This window comes from Myotis daubentonii, chromosome Y (genome assembly GCF_963259705.1).
Source record: "Myotis daubentonii chromosome Y, mMyoDau2.1, whole genome shotgun sequence".
NCBI classification, from domain to species: Eukaryota; Metazoa; Chordata; class Mammalia; order Chiroptera; family Vespertilionidae; genus Myotis; species Myotis daubentonii.
Window position 1 is genome coordinate 3,084,009 of NC_081862.1, and position 24,283 is coordinate 3,108,291.

Genomic DNA, 24,283 nt, shown 5'->3' on the forward strand with positions numbered 1-24,283 from the left:
CTGGTTTCTTGGAGGTCATCAATTGGATGGAATTCTATTAACTGGTGTATGATTCAATCAGAAACCCACCCATGAGCTGCTGGGGATTCCTACACCAAAGCCCAATGGCCACTCCCAGGGCTCCACGTGGCTTACACACACACACACACACACACACACACACACACACGTCAACTGTGGCATAGTTGATTCCATGTGTGCAATGCTGACAGCAAGCCTGACTTAGATTGGGTGAAACTACACAACTGAGCATTCAGCACTGCCCTGGGAAAGCACACAAGGCTCTCAATACCCAGCCTGGCTTTGCAAGATTGAAAAAGGCATACCATACAATCCCTCCCCACCAAAGAGGGAGTAAGATGTGTGGAACAGGCATATCTATACAAAAGGAAAGCCTCGGGGCTAACAGGAAGCATTTCTTTCCAGAAGCCAAAAAGTAAAGACTAGAAGATGACTGATTCTTCAAATGTGAAGACAACCACATAAGACTTCAAAGTACATGAAAACTCAAGGCCAAATGACATCATCAAAAGAATATAATTTCCTAGTAAAGGACCCCAAAGAAATGAAGGTTATGTAATTTGTCATTAAAGAATTTGAAGCTAGTGAGCAACCAACAATACAAGGACAATTCTATGAAATAAGGAAAACAATAAATGAACAAAAGTTCAAAAGAAGGATATCCCTAGCTGGTTTGGCTCAACAGTTAGAACATTAGCCCACAGACTGAAGGGTCGAGGGTTCAATTCCAGTCAACAGCATGTCCCTCAGTTGCAGCTCAATTCACTGCCCCAAGTTGGGGCATGTGTGAGAGGCAACCAATCATTGTGTTCCTCTCATATTGATGTTTCTCTCTGTGTGTCTCTCCCCCTCCAATCCACTCTAAAATCAATGGAATAATACCCCAGTGAGGATTAACAGAATAGATAGATAGATAGATAGATAGATAGATAGATAGATAGATAGATAGATAGATAGATAAAGAAAGAAAGAAAGGAAAGGAAGCAAGGGAGGGAGAGAGAGAGGGAGGGAGGAAGGAAGGGAGGGAGGGAGGGAGGGAGGGAGGGAAGGAGGGAGGGAGGGAGGGGAAAGAAAGAAAGAAAGAAAGAAAGAAAGAAAGAAAGAAAGAAAGAAAGAAAGAAAGAAAGAAAGAAAGAAAGAAAGAAAGAAAGAAAGAAAGAAAGAAAGAAAGAAAGAAAGAAAGAAATCAAAAAAAAGAAGTAAATTCTGGAGCTGAAGAATACAAAAAATAATTTTTTTAAAGACAACAGAAAGTTTCAGAGCAAGCAAACTCAGCTGTGAGGTAGAAACAGATCTTTTGATATAATTTAGAGATGAACCAAATGAAAAAAGTGAGGGTAGCCTACATGTACCATATCATTAAAGGGAAACAGCCTAGCCCTGACCAGTGGCTCAGTTGGTACAACAAAAGGTGGTGAATTTGATTCCTGGTCAGGGCACATATCTAGATGCAGGTCCATCCCTAGTCGGGGAACATTGGAGGCAATTAATATTTCTTTCCCACATTGATGGTTCTCTCTATCTCTTCTCCCTCCCTCCTACTCCCTTATTTTCTCTCTAAAAGATCATTGCAAATATATCCTCAGGTGAGGATTTTTTAAAATGTTAAAAAGATGGGGAAACAATCTTAACATCACTGGAGTCACAAAAAGAAAGAATATAGCCCAACCAGCGTGGCTCAGTGGTTGCACCCCAACCTATATGAACCAGGAAGTCACAGTTCCATTCCAGTATGAGTACATGCCTGGGTTGTGGGCTCAATTCCCAGTGGGAGGCATGTAGGAAGCAGCTAATCAATGATTTTCTATCATTGATGTTTCTTTCTATTCTCTCTCACTCTCCCTTCCTCTCTGAAACCAATATAATCAATATAAGTACTTTTTTTTTAAGAAAAGGGAAGAATATAGAGAAGGGGCAGAAAGCTTATTTAAAGACAAAATGTCTGAGAACTTTCCAAAACTATGAAGATTTGGACTGACAAGTTTATGTCATAAATCTTCACAAAGTTTAAACCCAAAACAATCTTTTCCAGGACACATTAGAATAAAGCTGTCAAAATTAAAGAATTTTAAAAACAGCAAGAGAAAACATTTCTCACATGCAAGGGAACCAACCATCAGGCTATAAGCAGATTTCTCAGCAGAAATACTTCAATGTAAAAGAGACACAAAATGCTGAAAGAAAAACAGTACCAATCAAGAACACCTGGTTGCTGAATTTGTCCTTAAGAAGTGAAGGAAAGATAAAGACTTTCCAAATAAAAACTGAGGGAGTTAACTACCAATAGACCTGTCTTACAATAAATGATGAAATTTAAAATAGCTAATTAGTAGCATGAAAATATACAAAAAATACAAAGTACACTAGTAAAAATAAATGTATAATCTAGGTCAGAATAATCCAATACTAGTGGGTACACAACATAAAAAAGGTAAACTGTGCTCTGACTGGTTTGGCTCAATGGACAGAGCGTCAGCCTGCTGTCTGAAGGGTCCCAGGCTCGACTCAGGTCAAGGGCATGTGCCTTGGTTGCGGGCACATCCCCAGTGGGGGGCATGCAGGAGGCAGCTGATCGATGTTTCTAACTCTCTATCTCTCTCCCTTCCTCTCTGTAAAAAATCAATAAAATATTTTTTTTTTAAAAAAAAAAAAAAGGTAAACTGTGTCTAAAACATAAAATGTAAGTTCGATAGTAAAATGAAGGGTATGCAAAGTCAAGTTATTATCAGCTTAATACATACTATTATATGTATAAGATGACTTCTGTTAAGTCTCATGGTAACCACAAAGCAAAAACTTACAGTAATTATAAAAAAAGAGAATTAAAGCATACAGTAACAGTACTAATAAAAATAATAGTTCCCACAGAAAAGCGACAAAAGAGAAATAGGGAATTATAAAAGATGAATTATATTTTTAATTAATAGACATAAGAGTGGCAGGATGATTAAAAAAACACCACTAAATTATATGCTTCCTTTTCTTTTTAAATCCTCACCAGAGAATATATTTGCTATTGCTTTTCAGAGAGTGAAAGGGAAGGGGAAAGGGGAGTGAAAGAGACACATTAATGAGAGAGAAACATTGACTGATTGCCTCCCAAACATTTCAGGACCAAGGGGCCAGGAGCAAACCCACAACCTAGGTTCCTACCAGTGATCAGAATCGAACCTGTGACCCTTTAGCACATGGGCCGACACCAGACAGGGCAATGCATTTTAAGGAGACTCATTTCAGCTGTAAGGATGAATACATAAGACTCAAAAAGAAAGAAGAGAAAAATATATTTTTAAAAGTGGAAACCAAAAGAAGGGCAGGTGTAGCTATATATTTTTTTAAAATATATTTTATTGATTTTTTACAGAGAGGAAGGGAGAAGGATAGAGAGTTAGAAACATTGATGAGAGAGAAACATCAATCAGCTGCCTCCTGCACACCCCCTACTGGGGATGTGCCTGCAACCAAAGTACATGCCCTTGACCGGAATCGAACCTGGGACTCTTCAGCTGATGCTCTAGCCCAGGGGTGGGCAAACTTTTTGACTCGAGGGCCACAATGGGTTCTTAAACTGGACTGGAGGGCCGGAACAAAAGCATGGATGGAGTGTTTGTGTGAACTAATATAAATTCAAAGTAAACATCATTACATAAAAGGATACGGTCTTTTTTTTTTTTTTTTTTTTTAGTTTTATTCATTTCAAACGGGCCGGATCGGGCCCGCGGGCCATAGTTTGCCCACGGCTGCTTTAGCCACTGAGCCAAACTGGTCAGGGCAGGTGTAGCTATATTTATCAGACAACCATCTCTATGCCAAAAATGGTCAAGAAACAAAAAGACTATATAATGATAAAAGGTCCAATCAGTAAGAAATACAAATCATAAATATATATGTACCCAACATTAAACCCTATACTCAACAGTGGACCACCTAAATGTATTTAGCAAATACTAACAAATACGAAAGAAGAATAACAACACAATAGTGAAAGGCTTCAATACCCTACTTTCAACAACCAATAGAACATCCAGAGACAGATTATGTACAAGGAAACAGTGGACTTGAACTCTATTAAACTAAATGAACCTAATAGATAAATATATAGGATATTTCATCCAACATCAAGCACAGACTAAAGATGTTCCCCAACTAGAACATTCATAGGTCAGAAAACAAGTCTCAGCAAATTTAAGAAGATGAAATCATACCAAAATTGTTATCTTCTCTGACAACATGGTATGAAATTAGAAATCAGTAACAGAAAGAAAGTGGAAAATTTAAAATATATGTGGCAAGATCCTAAACAATCAGGGGTCAAAGAAATCAAGTTGAAATTCAAATTATTTTGAAAGAAACAAAAATGAAAACAGGACAACCCAAAATGTATTGGATTAAAAGGCAGTTCAAAGAGGTAAATTTATAATGATAAATACTTTTATTAAGAAAAAAAGAAAGACCTCAAATAACTTTACCCCTCAAGGAACAAAAAAAAAGAACAAACCCAAGTTAGCACAAGAAAAGAAATAACAAAGATTAGAGCATAAATAAAATAAAGACTAGAAAACCGAAAAGATTAACAAAACTAAAAGCTGGTTTTCAGAAAAGATAAACAAAATTGACAAACCCTTAGGTAGACTAAGAAAATAAAGACTCAAATAATTACATTAGATTGAATGAATGAAAATTGAATCCTGCAGAAAAACAAACAATAATAAACTATTATGAACAATAATATGCCAACAAAATGGACAAACTAAAATTAATGAATATAAGTAGCCCTAGTAATATAGATCCTAGCAAAAGTAAATCATAATGCAATAGAAGATTTGACAGACCAATAATGAATAAGGAGAATGAGTCAGTAAATAAAACCTCCTAACAGAAAAAAGCCCAGGACCAGATGGTTTGGTTAGATAAATTATAGCTAACATTTAAAAAAATGTCAAGTCTTTTCAAAGTTTCCCAAAAATAAAGAGAATACACCCAAACTCATTTTACAAGGCTAATGTTACTTTAATATTAAAGCTAAATAAGGAAAGCACAAGACAGAAAAATTACAGGCCTTTACCTCTAATACAGATGCAAAATTTCTCAAGAAAATTCTAGCAAAGTAAATTCAATGACACATTATTCAACAGCATATTAAAATGATTATAAATAAAAGATCATTCAATTCAACAAGAAAAAATAAAAGACATCAGAATTATAAAAGAAAAGGAAAAATTTGAGCATCTGCAGGTGACACAATTTTATATATTAAAATCCTAAATACTTCACCAAAAAAAACTGTTAGATCTAATTAATGAATTCAGGAAAGTTGCAGGAAACACTATTAACATACAAAACCAGCTGGATTTCTATAATTAACAAGGTACTATTTAAAAAAAAAACACAATCCTATTCCCATTAGTTTCAAACACAATAAAATACTTAGGAATAAATTTAACCAAGGAAGTAAAAGATCAATTGGTCCACTGAAAACTACAAGAGTCTGATGAAAGAAATTGAAGATGACACAAATAAATGGAAAGATATCCAATGATCATGGGTAGGAATGAAATCCCAATTAAAACTCCAGGGGTATTTCAATCCCATAATGAAAACAATTCTAAAATTTGTATGGAATCACGAAAGAATCAAGATCCCAGAAAAAGACCACACATATACCAGCAAATAAGATTTTATAAGGGAGCAAGGAATACCCAATGGGAAAAAAAGTTTATTTAACAGTGTTGAGAAAATGGACAATCACATATAAAGAATAAAAAAGGATTTCTATCTAAACCATTCACAAACATAAACCTGAAATAGATTAAAGACTTAACTATAAAACCTGAGCCAGGCATGGCTCAGTGGCTGAGTGTTGACTATGAACACATTGTTTGCGGGTAGTTTTTATCGCGCGCTAACAAGTGGAGCAGGCCATTTTTGCTAATTTTTTGCGCAAATGGCAATGTTCAGTAAAATTACGATAACTTTAGTTTACGTATTTATATGTTACCCTCATTCTACCGCTAGTCTATAAAAAACGTATTAATACGTGTCCCGCGCTCTACTACCTCCAGTCAACGTAAAACATATAAATACGTTTCCCGCATACAATGTGTGAACTAGGAGGTCACAGTTTGATTCCTGGTCAGGGCACATGCCTGGATTGCAGGTTCAATCCCCAGTGTGGGGAATGCAGGATGCAGTCAATCCATGAATCTCTCTCATCACAGATGTTTCTATCTCTTTCTCCTCCCTTCCTCTCTGAAATCAATAAAAATGTATTAAAATACAAATATATATATGTATATATATATACATATGTATATATATACACACACACATATGTATATGTATATATGAAACCTTAAAACTCTAAGAAGAAAACATAGGTGAAAAGCAATGATTTTTTGGAGATGACATAAAAAATCATGAACAAGAAAACTGAAAAAAAAAAAAAAATGGGGAACATCGACAATGGCTTCTCCACCAGCAAAGGAAATCAACAAAGTGAAAAAGGCAACCTACAGAATCAAAGAAAACATTTGTAAGTAATATCTGATATTGAGTTAATATCCAAAATACATAATGAACTCATCTAACTCAAAAAAAAACAAAAACACAACAACAACCAAACAATCAAATGAAAAATAGGCAAAGGACATGAATTTTGTCAACTAGGACATAGAACTGACTATTAGGTACCTGAAATGTTGCTCAATATAATTAGGGAAATGCAACTCAAAACTCCCAAGTGAAAACAAACAAACAAAAAAAAACTCCCAAGTGAGATATCACTCTGTATTTATTAAAATGGCTATAAACAAACAGACAAAAGATGATAAGTGTTGGCAAAAATGGAGAAAATTAAACCCATAAATTGGTGCAGACACTATAGAAAACAGTATGGAAGTTCCTCAAAAAATCAAAAATACAACTATGATATTATCCAGCAATCCCAGTCCTAGGTATATATAAAAAGATATGAAATCACTGTATCAAAGAGATATCTGCAGTCAAGTTTACTGAATCATTCAGAATAGCCCAGATATGGAAATAACCTAAGTGTCCATCAATAAAATACATATGTGTGTCCTAAAATTATGTATACACATAAATTCTTTGATAGCTCAATTGATGTTTCTTTCAGATTTAACCCACAGGAGTTTATAATTATTCAAAGTTCATAATTTTACATTGGGGGGAGATCCTGTATATAGAATGTGTGTGTGTAAATATATATATACACATACATGTATATATATTCTACTAGAGGCCAAAAATTTGTGCACTTGGGGGGGAGGAGGGGGGAGGGCCCTCAGCCCGGCCTGTGCCCTCTCGCAGTCTGGGACCCCTTGGGAGATAACGACCTGCTGGCTTAGGCCTGCTCCCAGGTGGCAGAGGGCAGGCCCAATCCCTAGGTGCAGCCCCTGGTCGGGCTCAGAGCAGGGCCGATTGGGGAGTCGGGGCGCCACCCCCTGTCATGCACAGAGCAGGGCGGATCGGGAGGTTGCGATGCCACCCTCAGTCACGCTCAGGGTAGGACCGATTGGAGGGTTGGGGCACCGCCTCCTGTCACACTCAAGGCAGGGTCGATGGGGAGGTTGCAGCGCCACCCCCTGTCACGCACAGAGCAGGGCCAATCAGGGGGTTGGGGCACTGCGCCCTGTCATGCACAGAGCAGGGCCCATCAGGCCCGTCAGCGCCGGGAGCTTCACCAAACCGCTGCAGTGGGGTACCCAGCAGTGGGGCGCTCCTCCACTGAGGTGGCGCCGCCCCTCCACCCCCACCTCAGGGCTGCAAGTCTGCGCCCCTCCGCCCGGACGTCCTTCCACGCCTGCAGTCATCGCCTCTTGTTTTCCACCTATTGGGGCCAATACAGAACCTCACTCTCCCCAGGCGAGGCAGAGCCCCACCCGCCAGCACCCTGCCCAGGCCTGAGCCCTCTCCAGTGCACCCCACCTAGGCGCCACTCTGCGCCCCCTGGGCAGCCTGCCTCCTGGCCAGCCTCTTCCCCGAAGCCATGGCGCTTGCCCAGGATCGCCCATCAGGTGGAGGCCTGTCCGCATGCCTGCAGACCCATGGCCACGGCTCCTGGCAGCCAGCTTTGTCAAAGGTTCCTCTACCTTCACACTCTCTCCTCAGACCCCCTGGAGCTTGGCTCCTGCGGCCCAGCCCTTCCATGGCTCCCTGCAGCCCCACTCAACTCAGCTCTCCTACTGCCAACCTGTCAGGAAGCTGCCAGGAGCCTTGCTGTGGGCAATGTGGTTCTGGGGCAGGGCCTGGGGTGTAGGGAGCAGCTCCAGTAAAGTTTAGTAAACCCCAGGCCCCCAGGCCCTCCTTGAGCGGAGCCCAGGGCAGGCTGGGTGCCTGGGTCCAAACACTGCAGCTGCAGAGGCGCCGCCTGCCCAGGGCCCCACACAGGGGTCCTGGCTGGGGGCGTGGTTTAGGCGGCTGTTCACTAGTGATATCAGAACCTTGGTTTCCTAAGAGCCACCAGTTCATACAGCTAGCCAAATATGCCAAAGAGAGCTAAATCCTGGCAAGAAATAGAAGAAAAGCTCAAGTGAAAAACTAACATTTACTGCTGAGTTGCACTCTAGGACTTTTTCTGTAGTCACCTACTAATTCAAAACCTTCAAGTGTAGAAGTCCTGCCTTGAAAAAATGCCTACCTATATTATTTTTACCAAAACAATCACGTTTTCAGTAATGCATTCAACAAATTATTTTACCCTCTACTCACCACTAAACAATCAAATATGGCAAAAGAAATTTTTTTGCCCTTCAAAGATAACCCCTTACTTTAGTAATCTTTTGGGATAGAACTGACAATTCCCTCCAACAATTAGAATAAAACCATATTCCTAAATTGACTATACTCCAAAGAAGCTCCACAACTGTGAAAAAGGTGAAAGTATGTGGTCTGATGATTTAACTGAAATTGTCCATATCCGTACAGCAATACGAAGTCAAATAAGCAGAATTAACCTGGAAACAAAGTCTGAAGAGTCGATGAACAAGCCCTATTGTTATCTGTTTAAAATTCCCTGAAAATACTTTACCTCAAACCTACCTCTAATTCAGTTGGAATAATCATCATCTTAAAACTATGACACAGACTCTGAAAATTAACATTATGAACTTCCTGGGAAAACCCATTGTTGAGTGTAAAATATGTAAAATGACACATTTAATGTGATACCTTTTCTATAAAGAAAAAACAAAAATAGACTGTTTTGATACACAAACTTGACACTTGTTACTTCTGGAGGAAAAAGAGAACTGGGCTAGAGTTAATACCTTTTACCTACAAGATTTCATCTCTTTAAAATAAAGTTGTTATAATTTGTCATGTCTAGAAGGTATTTACTTTTTCAGTAATTTTGAAACATTTCATAATTTAAGTGTTACTATATTGTTAACTAGTAACTATGTTCATAACTCTATTTTTAAAAAGCCTTCAAGACTTCATAAATTATTTAGTATGTACTTCTCCTTAATTAAAATTCCTCTGTCAATGAAGCAGGTAATTACTAGTAATAACCTAATAATAACTTTTTATGTTATGCTGTATAGTAATGAGACAGGTAATCATAAAATGTTGGTTTTAAAAATAATTTGGTAAAACTAATGGGCTGCCCACATTTGTTAGCAGGTTATGGGAGTGAGTTATTCCTGACCTTCCATTTTTACATGGTGCCTTAACATATGTAATGTGCTTTAATATTTATATTCTCTCTCAAAAACAGGATCTGTTTAGTTACTTAATTTCAACTGGAAAGCTATTTAATTCTACATAAATCTCTGTACTCAATCAATATAAAACAATGTCTATGTTCCAGATTATTTTTCTAAGGGGACAAGCAGAAATAGAAACTGTCTCTATAATTAGAACCTTCAAAGTTTAGAAAAGACAAAATATAAACCTAGAGTTAGGCTATAACAGATTTAATGCTAAACTGAAAACAGGTCTACATTGCTTCTATGTAACAGAAGAAAGAATACACCTAGTTAAAGTTATGAACAAAAATAAAACCAAGCCCTAACCAGTTTGGCTGTGGATAGAGCGTGGGCCTGCGGCCAGCTGATTGATGTTTCTAACTCTCTATCCCTCTCTTTTCCTCTCTATAAAAAATCAATAAAAAAAAAATCAAGAAGCAGGAGTTGTTTTATGAACTTTATGGAGAAACAGATTTTCAATAAACATTATAGACACCTACTATGTGCCAAATAAATTTATTTCAGCAATACTGAGTGAGGAGTCAAGAAGGGTAGTTGTTGAGTAGGTGACTGGAAATGCTAGCTAAGATACTTAAGACAAAGTATAGGCATAATAGGAGACAATGAAGCCAGAGGGAAAAAAAATGGAGAAAAAAGGTCATAGAACTGACTTCTAAGGAGTGCCCCTATTTAGATCATAAAAAGAACCATAGCTGACAGGCACATATTTCCTGAAATACAAAACACTTTTATGAGATACACCACATGTCTCAATCTATGAAGACACCATATGTCTTCAATCTATGAGGTTGAAGAAGTTCAAAGAATAGGGTTGAGTTTAAGAGAATAATAATAATGTTTGTAATTGCTAGTGTGCAACAATTACAAATATGCTGTGACCATTGTGACTAGTGAAAATATAAATGTAAATAGGGTCAGAGAGTAAGCATTACAAAAAACACAATTTTTTAAAAGGAAAGTTGCAACTATATAAAAAATACACATGAATTAAGAACACCTCATTTATCTAAGATAGTTAGCTAATATTCTACCTATTGGTTTTTCAGATCATTAAGGTATATCCCTTAAGCAAAATACATTTCATATTTAATCATTTCCTATGGAAATTCTTTAAATTATACACTTGAGTCTAATTTACTCTTAATCTTGAACCTCCATTGTTGCTATACTGGAACATCTGTTGCTGCTGTACTGTGCAGCAAACAATTCTATCTTTTTTAGAGCTCTTCTATGTCTTTCCCAGCTGTCAAAATATAAAGCAACTACTTCTACAGTTTACGTTTTCTCTTTATACCTCAACAAATAAACTGGATTTTAGCAACTTACTTCTAGTTTGTTTTCGGCAATCTAGTTTCTTAAACTTTTCTAATCATGGCCCTTCCTGATAAACATGAGATCTCTCAAGGAGCTTCACTGCTAGATCTGTTGCACTTTAGGAAAAGGAGACTTGTTTTATATATTGTAAAATCCTAAGAAACAAGCGCACATTTTTTCCAGAACTACTGTATCTAGGACATTCATATATTAATCAAAACATGATCTTTAAAGCCTGGCTTAGTAATGAGAAATAAAAAGATTATTTTCACATGAAAGAAATTTTCACCAAGGCAAAGAAGGTTTGCATAAGGCAACATGAAGGCCATTGTGTTTTTAGGCATTACTTTTGCAACCTATTTTTCAAACTGTCCTAAATTATCTCTGTAATTTTCAACCAGGGTAAATAAAAATTTGTTCACTAGGGGAAACAATATTTCTGAGCAAGTTTACTTGCTGTTTGTATTTAGCACAGAAAAAAGAGTAGCTGAAAGGAGACAAAAAGCAGCAACATTCTTGGTATTTTTCTAGTTATATAAAACGAACACACTAGTCACTGTCATTATTTGTCAACTTTGAAACTTTTCCAACAATTAGAGCCAGAACTGCTAAATGAATTTGAAACATAGCTCAGGTGTTCCATCACTCTGCTATTTTCACCATTTGTCTTTTCTAGCCAAATTTCTACTATTCTCCTACTTACACTCCAGCCAAAGTAAATATTTGTTATGTTCCGAAGAAGCTTAAGTGCCCTGTCTCTACTCCTACCTCTGTGTAACAAAGTCATGATCATCTTTCAGTTAACTTCCCAAATTACAACATACTTCAGGAAGGAATCCTTTAATCCTTTCCTGATGCTCCAAATATCAGCCACCTATTGTACATTTCAAAAATCTTCAATCTCTTAACACACTAAATCCTCCGTTCTGGTTTCTTAAGTTTACCAGAAAAGCTGAATAGTATGCAATCTAAACTACTCGAATGGAATTGTACCTTAACATTTTCAAATAGGAGAAAATCTAAACAGTACCAAGATTCACTAACCGACAAATAATGTGCATTTTGTCGCACTTCCCAAGAAAAATCCCTTTTATATGTCTCTTATAAAATCACTAAGCATAACCAATGGACATAAGACACTGGGGGATAGGGGAGGCTAGGGGACTGTCTAGGGCGGGGGGGGGGGGGGGGGAATGGACACATATGTAATACCCTTTGTAATACTTTAAGCAATAAATAAAAAAAAATTGTGATTATGAGGTATTGGTTACAATACTGATAGTATTATAAACTATTGGAGCCCTCTTATTTTATCTCACAGATTTTCTATGTCTTGAAATAACTGGTTTAACTTCAACATTTGTTTTCTTACAAATGGCAGCATGAAGAGATCTGACAAGGTCTTTTGAGGACCTGGAATTACATATTCATACGTACATACAGAGATCAGTAAACATTTTTGAGCAAACAAATTGTGCAGTATTCATTAATAAAGATTGGTCTTCAGTGTCCAAAAAAAAAAAAAAAAAAACCACATGTTTTCATAACGCTTTCTAATAAAGAAAGAAAAGTAGCCGAACCGGTTTGGCTCAGTGGATAGAGCGTTGGCCTGCGGACTCAGGGGTCCCAGGTTCCATTCTGGTCAGGGGCACGTGCCGTGGTTGCGGGCGCGTCCCCACTGGGGGGCGTGCAGGAGGCAGCTGATCGATCTCTCTCATAGATGTTTCTGACTTTCTATCCCCCTCCCTTCTTCTCTGTAAAAAATCAATAAAATATATTTTTAAAAAAAAACGAAAAGTAGTCTTCAAATATTACAAGCTTGCAATCTGCAACTTTATGCCCTATTAAACAATGGTGGTGTTAACTTTTTCCAACAAATTCAATTGTTTTTATTTTAATACATGGTGAGGCAATTGTTGGGAAAACAACAGCACGGAGGACGCCCTAACAGCCACGAATCACTCTCCTTAAGTAAAAATGAAATTTCTTAGGGTTTCATTTGTTTTAGTGAGCCCAGCTTTCTGGTTTGCCAGGCGATCCGACCCACTTTCCACGAGGGAAAGGCACAGGGTCCGTAGTGTTGCCGCAGCTCAGTTAAAATGCAGAAGCAACAGTCTTTCACGGGAGTGCGCGGCCAAGAAGGTGGCACTGCCGCCAAGCGCCAGTGGCCCATCGCTGCAGCGAAGGCAATGGCTGCGGTGAGGAGCGAGTCACGCCCCCTGCGCGCGCATGTGCGCGCGCACGTGCGCGAGCACACTGCAGTACTGTAACTGCCGCCGCCCGCCCGCTCGCGACCTCCTGCGACCTCTCGCGACCTCCTGCAGCGCAATTATCTCTTCCAACACCGCCTTCAAGATGGCGCCCCCGCCCACGCTTTCAATCCTCCCGCAGCAGGCGCAGAGCCGCCATCTTGTTCCCCACCTCCCCTCAACCCCCTCGACTATTTACATAGTGAATATCCGATCAGCAGGCCTGCGGCCTTCACCTCGCGCCTAGGCCGCGCCTAGGCCAAGCCTAGTCCACCCCAAGGCCCCTCACAGCCCCGGAGCCGCCCTCCTCAACAACTGCCCATTTACGGAGCACACTTCCGCCATCGTTTGGGACAGCCAGAATACTCCCCAGGCCTAACTGCGGTCTCCTCGGGCCGCTTGGTGTCCCGCACCTCGCTGTTCAGCCTATCACCTATGGGCATCTTGCGGCCCGCCGACCAGGCGGGGACCAGGCGGCAACACACGCGCTAGGCCTTGCGGCCGCGGCGGTGCCCAAAACTCACCAAACCCAGATACCGATGGTAGGCGTCAGTGGGCTGATTTTAGGCTGGTGGTGCAGGCGAAGGAAGCACTGGGCTGATTTTAGGCTGGTGGTGCAGGCGAAGGAAGAAAGGAGGAGCCGCGTTCAGAGCTGACAAAAAAGTGGTCCAGCTCCCCGGCACAGTCCTGCCGTCTGCACGTCACGTCACCACCCTGGAGACTGACCTGGGAAAATGCGGAAGGGGAGATAGGCCCCTTCCGCCCACCGTGTTCTAGGGGGCTTCTGGGGTCTCCCGACTCCGAACCCAGGGGCCTCGCGGCGATAGGGTTTCTGGGAGCTGGAATATCTGTCAGACGTTCTTTCCTCCTCCTGCGCGCTCCCGCCCGCTGAGGTACTGGCCCTAATGCCACACTGCCTTAGCATAAAGATCTCTTGGGTGGGTCCCTACATGGTCATCCCCTAGTAGACCCCGGCCACCACCTTCCGGGGCCCTCACAGGAGAACAAAGGCGCCATTCCTGACTGAGGCGCCTATTGGAGTTGTTTATAAGCCCCCTACACACGCACTTCCACCCCACCCCCAATGTTTTTCCTTCCTTCCTTCATCCAGTGGTTGAAATAGAACAGAATATCAGCAACTTCCACCATCCCCTTTTTTCTTTTATTTGAAATAATATGAAAATACACTTGCTAAGTCAAAATGGATACATAGGCAAGAGGAGTGATCCTACAGCAACTACCAAATCATTCAATTTTAAAGTAAAATGTCAGAGGACCTAATTTATTTGAACATGGAAATCAACTATACTTTTGATAGGGGCAGAAATAGAATTTGGGGGACCAGCTATAATTGTAAGAAATAATAGTCATGCTCTGTTAACAGTGCTTGTTTTGTTCTGATTAAAGAAGACACATTCTACCCTGGCTCCCAGGTCCTCTCCATCTGGGAGCAGCCTATTATCATGGAAAGATTAACAACCTTGTTTGCAGAAACCAGAGCCCCAGCCCTTTGAAGACTCCCAGCCCTTTGCATATGGTCAGCCCTTTGCATATGGTCATCCCTTTGAAGGCCCACGTGCACGTGCACACACACACACACGTGCACACACACACACCACCCCCAGCCTTTGCATACCTACAGGCCTTTGCAAATCTGTATTGGGCAAATCAGCCCTTTATTACCTGTAAACTACCCATTTGGCATATGCTTTTGCATACTTCCCCATGTAATCTTGGTCCTTCTACCCAATATAAGCAGCCAGCTTATAAAGAGCAGGGGGGAAATGAGGAGAGGGGAGGGGGCTGCAGAGCTGATTTTTCTGCATGACCTGCTGTTCTCCCATGCTGCCAGCAGTATTGGAATAAATGCTCATATATGTTTCAACAATGTCACTGCTGAATTGGCTCAAGAAGTGACAGGCAACACAGAACCATTGATTGTCTGGTTACATACTATGGCAACTATGAAGGGGCGTAAACAAGGGATTCCTCTGAGGTGAATACCAGGAATTCCTAGTCGGCTGAGGCCTGGGTTCGTATTTGCAGTGCTGCCAGGAATTTTACTGTTCTGAGTCCTAGCCACCCTCTCAGCAATCCCTATCCTCTCACTTAAGACCTCAGTTGAATCAAGTGGTTTTTGTATGACAGGAGGAGAAATTGTGTTTGTATGGCACAAGAAGCATATGCTGCCTCTCATCTGGGCTTATTTGTATGGAAGTATATACTGTGTATGACAAGAGAGGCATTTATTTTACTGCCTCTCTTCTGGGTGAGCCTGATCAGCTCCAGGTGTTAAGAGACCTCCAGCAGTCCTTGCCTGGTCTCGAAGCCCTCAGTCTGATGCACTCTGGGATGGGAGACATTGCTCTGCTTCAGTGGGAGAACTCAGCAAGGAATTTTGAGGTTTCTGTGGCTGGACAGACAAGGAGCATGGTGTAAAGCTCTTATCTGTAAGTTGTGCAGGCCTGTAACTATTGCACATAAAAATGTCTCTGTTGATGTTTTGTGTCTCTTTGTTGTTTGATTTAATTTGTTTAAAGATGGGGCATGTCCCACTTTGAGGGGCCCAGCTGCTTGTGGCAGGCTGAATCTGTGGCAGAAATTGTAGGAACTTCCCAGCAACTGCTGAGAGTTCTTAATCTTGGGGACCCTCCATGCTCTCCCTCTCGAGGCATCAGCCATCATAAACTCTTAGCTAGTGAGAGTTCCTGTCTTTCTGTAATGTAACTTTGGTTACTGATGTTCTTTGCTTGTTTTCTATCTTTTGGGAATTAGTTTGCTCTTCATTGTTTTATGAACATAAGGAATCCTCTGTCTCTGCTTTGTCGGCTTTGTGCCACTCAGAACCAGAGGTCATTTGCTATGTGGGGTTAATGTGAGATAAGATTCTAAGGCTAAAGTTCTAGTCCATCCTTTTAAAAGTACCCATTTATATACTGTAGGGTTTTGTTTGTTTCTGTTTTTAAGATCTCTTCTTAAATGTAAGATTTCATATTGTTATAATCTACTCATAAAGAAAAATATGGGAACTAAAACCTTCTAAACCCGCCCCCCCCCCCCAAGTCTTTTTTCTAGGAGGAGCAGATCTAAAGAAGTGCCCTTTGCAGGCTGCAGAAATAGCAGTGGGGCCACTCTCATTTTTGTAAAGAAAAATAAAATAGTACTTTCATACTAAAGCCACTGGAGGCTGATGAGTTATCCTTGTTACAAAGTTTGCCAAGAAAATGCCTTAGGTAATAATAATTTGCTTTAAAATCTCAGTTGTTAAGACATAATAAATAAATGTAACTACAATGAAGGGTTTATGATAAAGCTTCTTAGCGATAATTATATATGCCTCAACATAGTTTTCCAACGTCTTTGGTAACTTAAAACTTTGGAGTTTGCTGGGTTAAATAATAAAAATTATTAAATATCTAGGTATTTTTGAAATAACAGGATGCTGACATATTAATTAATGTTAGTTTGCCTACGTTGAGCTTATTACAGAGAAACTAGAGGATAGATTTGAATGTGTTAATGAATGTCTTATATTTTATTTGAAATATATCTCTTAAAATGTGAATGAATTGCTAATCTGGGAAATGTTGTTTTGTCACCTAAAATTTAAAGTTCTAAGGGTTAAAGATTCTAACTAATTGGAAAGAAATTGTATGGTTTTAGTAAGAAAAGGCATGAGGTATGGAGATACATTTTAAAGTGGAAAGTAAATTGTTCTGATGCTAAATGAATAAGTAGATTTGTTCTAAAATAAGTTGTACTAAAGCTAAATGAATAAGAAAGTAACAGAAGGGTCAAGAAGAGAAATCTTAATTGAAGTTCTGCTAGCCTATGTTTGTGTTTAATACCCTTTTGTCACTTTGAATGAATAAATAGTGTAATATTCCAGATATATAAAAAGCCAGGGATTGTAATGCTGTAATGACTGTAATGACCAGTCCCTATGACGCCCACTGTGTCTCTCAGGTACATATGTCTCCTTTTTCCCCCATTGACCCAAGAGCTCTCTATGTAGTTTGCTGAGGCTGATCCCTGGGCAGCATTGTGGCTTTACTTATTCCTCTGCTCAAACCTGCTCTTTTTCCATTCTTCCCATTTACTGTTCTCAAAAGTATTCTTTAATAAGTACTGTCCACTACCAGACTCTCCCACCCCATTAAGGGCAGGGCCAGCTGGCCAAATGCCCCACCCCCTTCCACCAGGCAAGCCCCGCCCCTGATGAGCCCACCCCACCACATAGGCCCACAACTCCTCCCCCCAGCTGGCCCCACCTCTGATCATCCCCTACCCCAATAGAGGCTGGGGCTGGCCAGCCAACCTCCTGCAGCCCCTCCCCCAACCACCCTATCTCTGATCACACCACTCCTCCCACCCCAATACAGGGCAGGCCAGCCAGCCAACCTCCTGCAGCCCCTAAGCCCCACCAAGCCCCATCCCAGATCAACCCCCCACTCCAATCAGGGCAAGGCCAGCCAGCCAACCACCCATGGCCCCTCCCCAGGCCACTGGTCCCCTATAGGTACCCCCACCCAATTCGGGAGCAGGGCTGGCCAGCCCACCATCCACAGCCCATCCCCATGGCCAACCATACCCCCATTCAGCCCCCAACCCCAATCATGGGTGGAGCCCACCACCAATTACCCACGGCACCTCCCCGCAGCTGGCAAGGCCCTGACCAGCTCTGATCGAGGTTGGCCAGCCAGCAAAACTCCGATATGGCCCAAGTGGGGCTGGACTGGTTGGACCCCACCCATGCACGAATTTGTGCATTGGGCCTCTAGTCTACACTAATAAAAGAGAAAAATGGTAATTGGCGTACGACGATACCCTTTTCATTGGCTAATCAGGGCTATATGCAAATTAACTGCCAACTAAGATTGGCAGTTAACTGCCAACAAGATGGCGGCTAATTTGCATATGTAGGCACAATGCAGGGAGGCGAAAGGGAAAGCAGGAAGAAGCCCCCTGCCACTAACAGTGATCGGAAACCCACAGGGGAGCTAAGAGCTGAGGGGCCGCCTTTGCCCTGCCCCCCAGCCATGATTGGAGAATCAGGCGCCTTTGCCGCCCTGGCCAGTGATAGCAGGAAGTAGGGGTGGAGCCAGCGATGGGAGCTGGGCACAGTCGAAGCTGGCAGTCCCGGGAGCTAGGGGTCCCTTGCCTGGGCCTAAAGCGGAGCCCACGATCGCGGGGCCGCTGCAGCTGCGGGTGCCCGCTGCCCGGGCCGGACGCCTCAGCCAGAGGCGTTAGGCCTGGGCAGGGGCGGAGCCTGCAACCGCGGGGAGCTGGGGGTCCCCTGCCCAGGCCTGACACCTCTGGCAGAGGCCTCAGGCCTGGTCAAGGGGCCGATCCGGTGATTGGTGATCGGAGGGTGATGAGGGTCAACTCCTCTGGCCGTGGCATCAGGCCTGGGCGGGGGGCTTAGCCGGGGATTGGGGGGATATGATGGTCCCCTTGCCCAGGCCTGAAGCCTGGGTCAGAGGCGTCAGGCTTGGGCGGGGGGTGGAGCAAGCGAACAGAGGGAGATGGGGGTCCCCTGCCCAGGCATGATTCCTGGGCCAGAGGCCTCAGGCCTGGGCGGGGGCCAGAGCCAGTGATCGGGGGGAGATGGGGGTCCCCTGTCCAAGCCTGACACCTCTGGCGGAGGCATCAGGCCTGGGCAAGGGGCCGATCAGGTGATCGGAGGGTGATGGGTGTCTACGCCTCTGGCTGAGGCATCTGGCCTGGGCAAGGGGCAGAGCCAGCAATCGGAGGGGTCTGGGGGTCCCCTGCCCAGGCCTGACGCCTGGGCCAGAGGCATCAGGCCTGGGCTGGGGGCAGAACCAGTGATGGGGGGAAATGAGGGTCCCCTGCCCAGGCCTGACACCTCTGTCAGAGGCGTCAGGCCTGGGCAAGGGGCCGATCCTGCGATTGGAGGGTGATGGGGGTCAACGCCTGAGGGCTCCCAGTATGTGAGAGGGGGCAGGCTGGGCTGAGGGACACTCCCCCTACACACACCCTTTGCACGAATTTCGTGCACCGGGCCCCTAGTTATTTAATAATGATGATGATATATAATCATTTGGTAAGATAATCTGCCCAGGGTTTGAATTTTAAGAAACTTTTTTGGACATAGAATTGGCTTTAGGTTATTCCAATAGGCCCTGGGATGTCTCAAGGATTTCTTTTCTCTCTTTATGAAAGAAAATTTTATACTTAAGGTACATGGGAAGCTTTGTCAAGTAAAGAAATAATAACTATATTCTATTTATATATGCACATTATTAAAATAGATTCTGATATGCTTTCATTTGTAACTATAGTTACAATAATTGTGGAATATTATATTTTGCAGAAAAGACAAGATTCCATTATTGTCAAATCCATAACTGTGTCATTTAAAATTTCTTATCATTTAGAGGCTGTTTTGTTATAATGCATTTGGAAAAATGTTACATCTTCAGAGGGATTCATGGAAAGGACTCTGACATTTTCTTTTTTAAAATATATTTTTATTGAATTCAGAGAGGGAGAGAGATAGAAAGAGCAATGATGAGAGAGAATCATTGATAGGCTATCTCTTGCACACCCAACACTGGGGATCAAGCCTGCAACCCAGGCATTTGACCTGGCTGGGAATCTAACCGGGGTCTCCTGGTTCATAGGTCAATGCTTAACCCCTAAGCCACACCAGCTGGGCAAGGACTCTGACATTTTCAGATCATCCACTTTGAATTGGATAAAAATTATTAGAGCTCTATAGACTATCTAGATTTACAGAAGAACTATTGGCAGGAAAAATCAGAAGAAACAAAAAGAAATTCATTATGGGACTGAATGAACTGAAAATATATAGTTTTTGTGACTTTTGTTAAAAGTATTGCTGAGTCTTAAAATTTTTGTTTTTCAGATATAAGAAGGCATTTTTAAAGCATTTTGGTAAATTATATATTTTTCTCCCTACCTTATCCCTCCAGAATTTGGCAATTATTAATGAGTGAGTCATAGTAACATGTTTCCTTGCATGAATTCAGTAAGACTAGTTTCCAATTGTGGTTTATTGACCAGGACTTTGAAATATCATGTCCAACATGCCTGGACTTTGGATGTCACTAGAAAGCCTCAAGGAATGAAGCCAATAAGAACACCTTGGGCCCGCGCTGTGCCCCCAGTAGCCTTGTGGAAGCAAGGCCACGATGGCAGATGAGATCGCCAAGGCTCAGGCCACTCGGCCTGGTGGCGACACGATCTTCGGGAAGATCATTCACAAGGAAATCCCCGCCAAAATCATTTTTGAAGACAACCAGTGTCTTGCTTTCCATGACATTTCCCCTCAAGCACCAACACATTTTCTGTTGATACCTAAGAAGCATATATCCCAGATTTCTGTAGCAGAAGATGATGATGAAAATCTTCTTGGACATTTAATGATTGTTGGCAAGAAATGTGCTGCTGATCTGGGCCTAAAGAAGGGTTATCACATGGTAGTGAATGAAGGCACAGATGGGGGACAGTCTGTCTATCATGTTCATCTGCAAGTTCTTGGAGGTCGGCAGATGAATTGGCCTCCTGGTTAAGTATGTTTTATGGACAATTTTCCCTGCTGTTGGCAATAATCAGTTTTGCAAGTTCTAATATGCTAAACAGTACATTTTATTTTTGCCTGTGTATGGAGTGATCGTGGAAATAATTTCTAAAACCCACACATAATAAAAGACATCATTGCATGTTCTGAATTCTGTTTTTTATTTATTACTTTAAAAATATATATGCTGGTATATATGAAGGGATCATAATTTGGTAGTTTTTTTTTTTATTTTTTCTCCCCAAGGAGGATCCACATATGTACATTGTTATAGTGGTGTGACTGCTCTTTGAAGACAAATTAAGAAATTATAAATTTAGCTTTAGCTTTGAAATATACTTTTAATCCAGGAGAAAATTTACTAATATAGTTCTTTTATAAGAATCCCTTTATCTAAGAATAAAGGAATATGTGACATGATTGACCCAGAAAGTGACAGTTTTGGGTTTAGAAACAATGTTTTTTTGACCAGGCCATATGTTTCCCCTGGATTGTTGGGATAATTTGGAAAAGATGAAAGTAGATTTGTCACAGAGTTTTGATGACCTTTGTGAAACCATACATTGGTATTTCCTTATCTAAATTCTGGCTGAATATTTATTATAAAGACTTGAAAACCTATTAGAATTGACTTCACATTGAAATTTTATAGTTTTGAATGTGTATGTGCATGAATCTGGCTATGTGGAATGAAGGAGGAAATCTCAGAGTCTGAGTTCTCCTTATGTACACTGACAACCAAACAAATATTTTTTTAATCCTCATCACAAGACATTTTTTCCATTGATTTTTTTTTAAATTAAGAGAGACTGGAAGGGAGGAAGGAGAGGGTGGGGAAGAGAGAAAGAGAAAGAAACATTGACTGATTGCCTTCCAGTGGGGCTAGGGATCAAACTTGCAACCCTTTGGTCTGTAGGCCAACACTCTAACCACTGAGCAAAATGCCAGGACCAACTTTTGTTTTTAGTCTTGCCATGTACCCTAGCCTTTCTGAAGGCTACTTTAGTAGGGTTTGACACATTTAATTGAAAATTGCTTTTCATCTTAATTTTTAATTTTGTTGTGATATTAGAAGCATTTTGGGGGGTAGGAATTAGGGAAATTGATCACTTATTGTCTTAAAAATAATTTTTTCCTAATTGTCATTTTTTACTTTCTTAATGGTGTTTAAAATATTTGTACAGATAATGTATTGATTTTTATTTCATATTTTAGAAAGCCTTTTTCCCATCCCAGGAGGATTTTTAAAAATTGTTATTTTTCTCCCTAATACTTTTATGGCTGTATGTACTTTTATGACTTTTCTTAAGTGGGGGAAGGTCTGAGGAAGAGTTTTAGAGGGTTTGTGCCACTGTAAAGAATGTAATGAGAAGCATTTGTACTGTATGTAAGAGGCTTCAGTCAGCTTTCTTTAGGTATATTTTTCACTAATTTAATCAGACCAGTGCTAATAAATCAGGTAGACAACTGCTAAAAAAACCAACAAACAAACAAAAATAAACACCTTGGAGAAAGCATAATACTTTGCTTGGTCACGTGCTTCATGGCAGTCTTTCCAAGTAAGGAACAAAGGTTGTTTTCCTGAGAGATGGCAAGAAAAGAACCTCAAGACATCACTGGGACCTCAAAACTTGAGGAATTGAGAGAACCAAGATGGCGGCGATATAGGCAGACGTGTCCCAGGTCGTGTCCCGGAGCAAATGGAAGCTGAAGCTAGTAACACTCACACCGAATTGGCGAAATTGCTCAGCTGGTGAGAGGGTTTGCAGCCGGGAAGAGCAGAACTCCCCTGGAAAGGTAAAAAAAAACCAGGGATTTGGGCAGGAAAGTTTGCCTGACCTCTGAGCCCAGAGAGTCGGAGGGAGACCGAGTGGCAGACAGCCGCGTCCCTTGGGACAGGCACAGCCCCTGACGGGGGAAAGGAGAACTGCGGGATTCCTGGCGCCGCCAGGGAAATTGAGAGCTGGGTTCTGTGATCACGGAGGACTGAGCCTAAAGGGGGCAGCCTGAAGAGCTGACCTGACCTTGCAGTCCCGCTAAGAAAAGAAGCTTATAGAAACCAAGCCTTCCCCGGGCCGGCATTTGTTTGTTTGTTTACACTGAATCCTGTTCATGGGACATTTCGGATACAGACACTCACCTGTGCTGAAGAGAGGGAGAGTGTGCTGAGGAGTGGAATCTGGGGAGAGACTGGGGAAAGAGGGGGAGCCGGGAAAGGTGGTAGTGAATTGAGTGCTGAGACACCCCTGAGGCCAGGACTGGGGCAGCCACCCGCTCCTGAGAGTAAGTCTCCTCCCCCCAGCCCCCAGGCAAGGAGCACAGCCACACCCAGATTCCACCCTGAACGAGATCAAGGATTAAGATAACCTGATCAGTCCCTGGGAGTTAACAGGGTCTGGACTATAGGGGGATTTTCAATCCCAGCAACAACATAGCGCCGGTAACTATTATGCAGTCAGCTCTGAGCAGTGAACTTCCACTGGACAGAGAGGCCCTATAGCCTCAGAGGCCAACCCCAGAACACTGCCACCCAGAGGCTGACACACAAACTGACTCTTTGCTAGACACAAAATAAGGCAGTCTGGGAAATAAATGCGGCATGCTTTAAAATAAGGACTGTTGCTTACAACACAGAGGAACAGTATATCGCAGGGAATCTCAACACTCTCCTGAATACCTGGAAGGTCTAAGGCGAGCCACACTGAAGAATAGAAGAAACGAAGGACATTCACTACTGCAATTTTTTTTTCTTTTTTCACTTTTTAACTAAGAAACCAATTTTTTTTTTATTTTTTTTTCTGTTCTTTTTTTTTTTTTCTTCTTTTTCCATCACCTGATTTTACCCTTTTAATTACTACCTTCTTATTTTTAACCAGTATTATTACTGCTACCATTTTACCATTTTTTAAAGTGCCATTTTATTTTTTCTTTATTTTATTTTGGGATTAGTGTTCACCATTCTATTTTCATTGTTATATTATTGGTTGTTTCTAGTTTGCATTCATATCCAGGGAGCTGTTGCTGGAATTTGTTGGGATTAATGGCTGTTCTATAGGAGTATTCTCCTCATATAAAAAGTCTCTTCCCCTCTTCCACTTCATTCTCTCTTTTCGCTCTTTTTTTTTTCTTTTCTTTTCTCGCTTTTATTTTCCCCCTTCCTTTTTCCCAATTTCATTTTTGCACTACCTTTTTTTGGTCCCTACTTTTCTTTTCCTTTCTCTCTTTTATCTTTTTCTCTTCCTTCTTCCTTATCCCCTAATTCTCTTAATTCAGGTGGTCACCTTTACTTGGGGTTATTAATATCGTAAATATATTTGTGTATAGTGCCTGGTACGTGGTGCCTTGTTGTGTTGTATTTTGTGCCTTTAAATCAACGCAGCAGATCCAAGCAACAGCAACCTCCTGAG

At 41.4% G+C, this 24,283-nt stretch overlaps 1 protein-coding gene across 1 annotated transcript; it reads left to right on the forward strand.

Moving 5' to 3' along the window:
• The first annotated feature begins 20,478 nt into the window (after positions 1 to 20,478).
• On the forward strand, positions 20,479 to 21,027 carry LOC132225493 (adenosine 5'-monophosphoramidase HINT1-like). The gene has a single exon (XM_059680605.1). It carries the CDS (start codon positions 20,488 to 20,490, stop codon positions 20,866 to 20,868), a length of 381 nt encoding a protein of 126 aa, XP_059536588.1. The 5' UTR covers positions 20,479 to 20,487; the 3' UTR covers positions 20,869 to 21,027.
• The last annotated feature ends 3,256 nt before the right edge of the window (positions 21,028 to 24,283 follow it).

Bases quoted from the DNA above. Each gene is read 5' to 3' on its own strand.
- LOC132225493 (XM_059680605.1), top strand. From the start codon at position 20,488: ATGGCAGATGAGATCGCCAAGGCTCAGGCCACTCGGCCTGGTGGCGAC.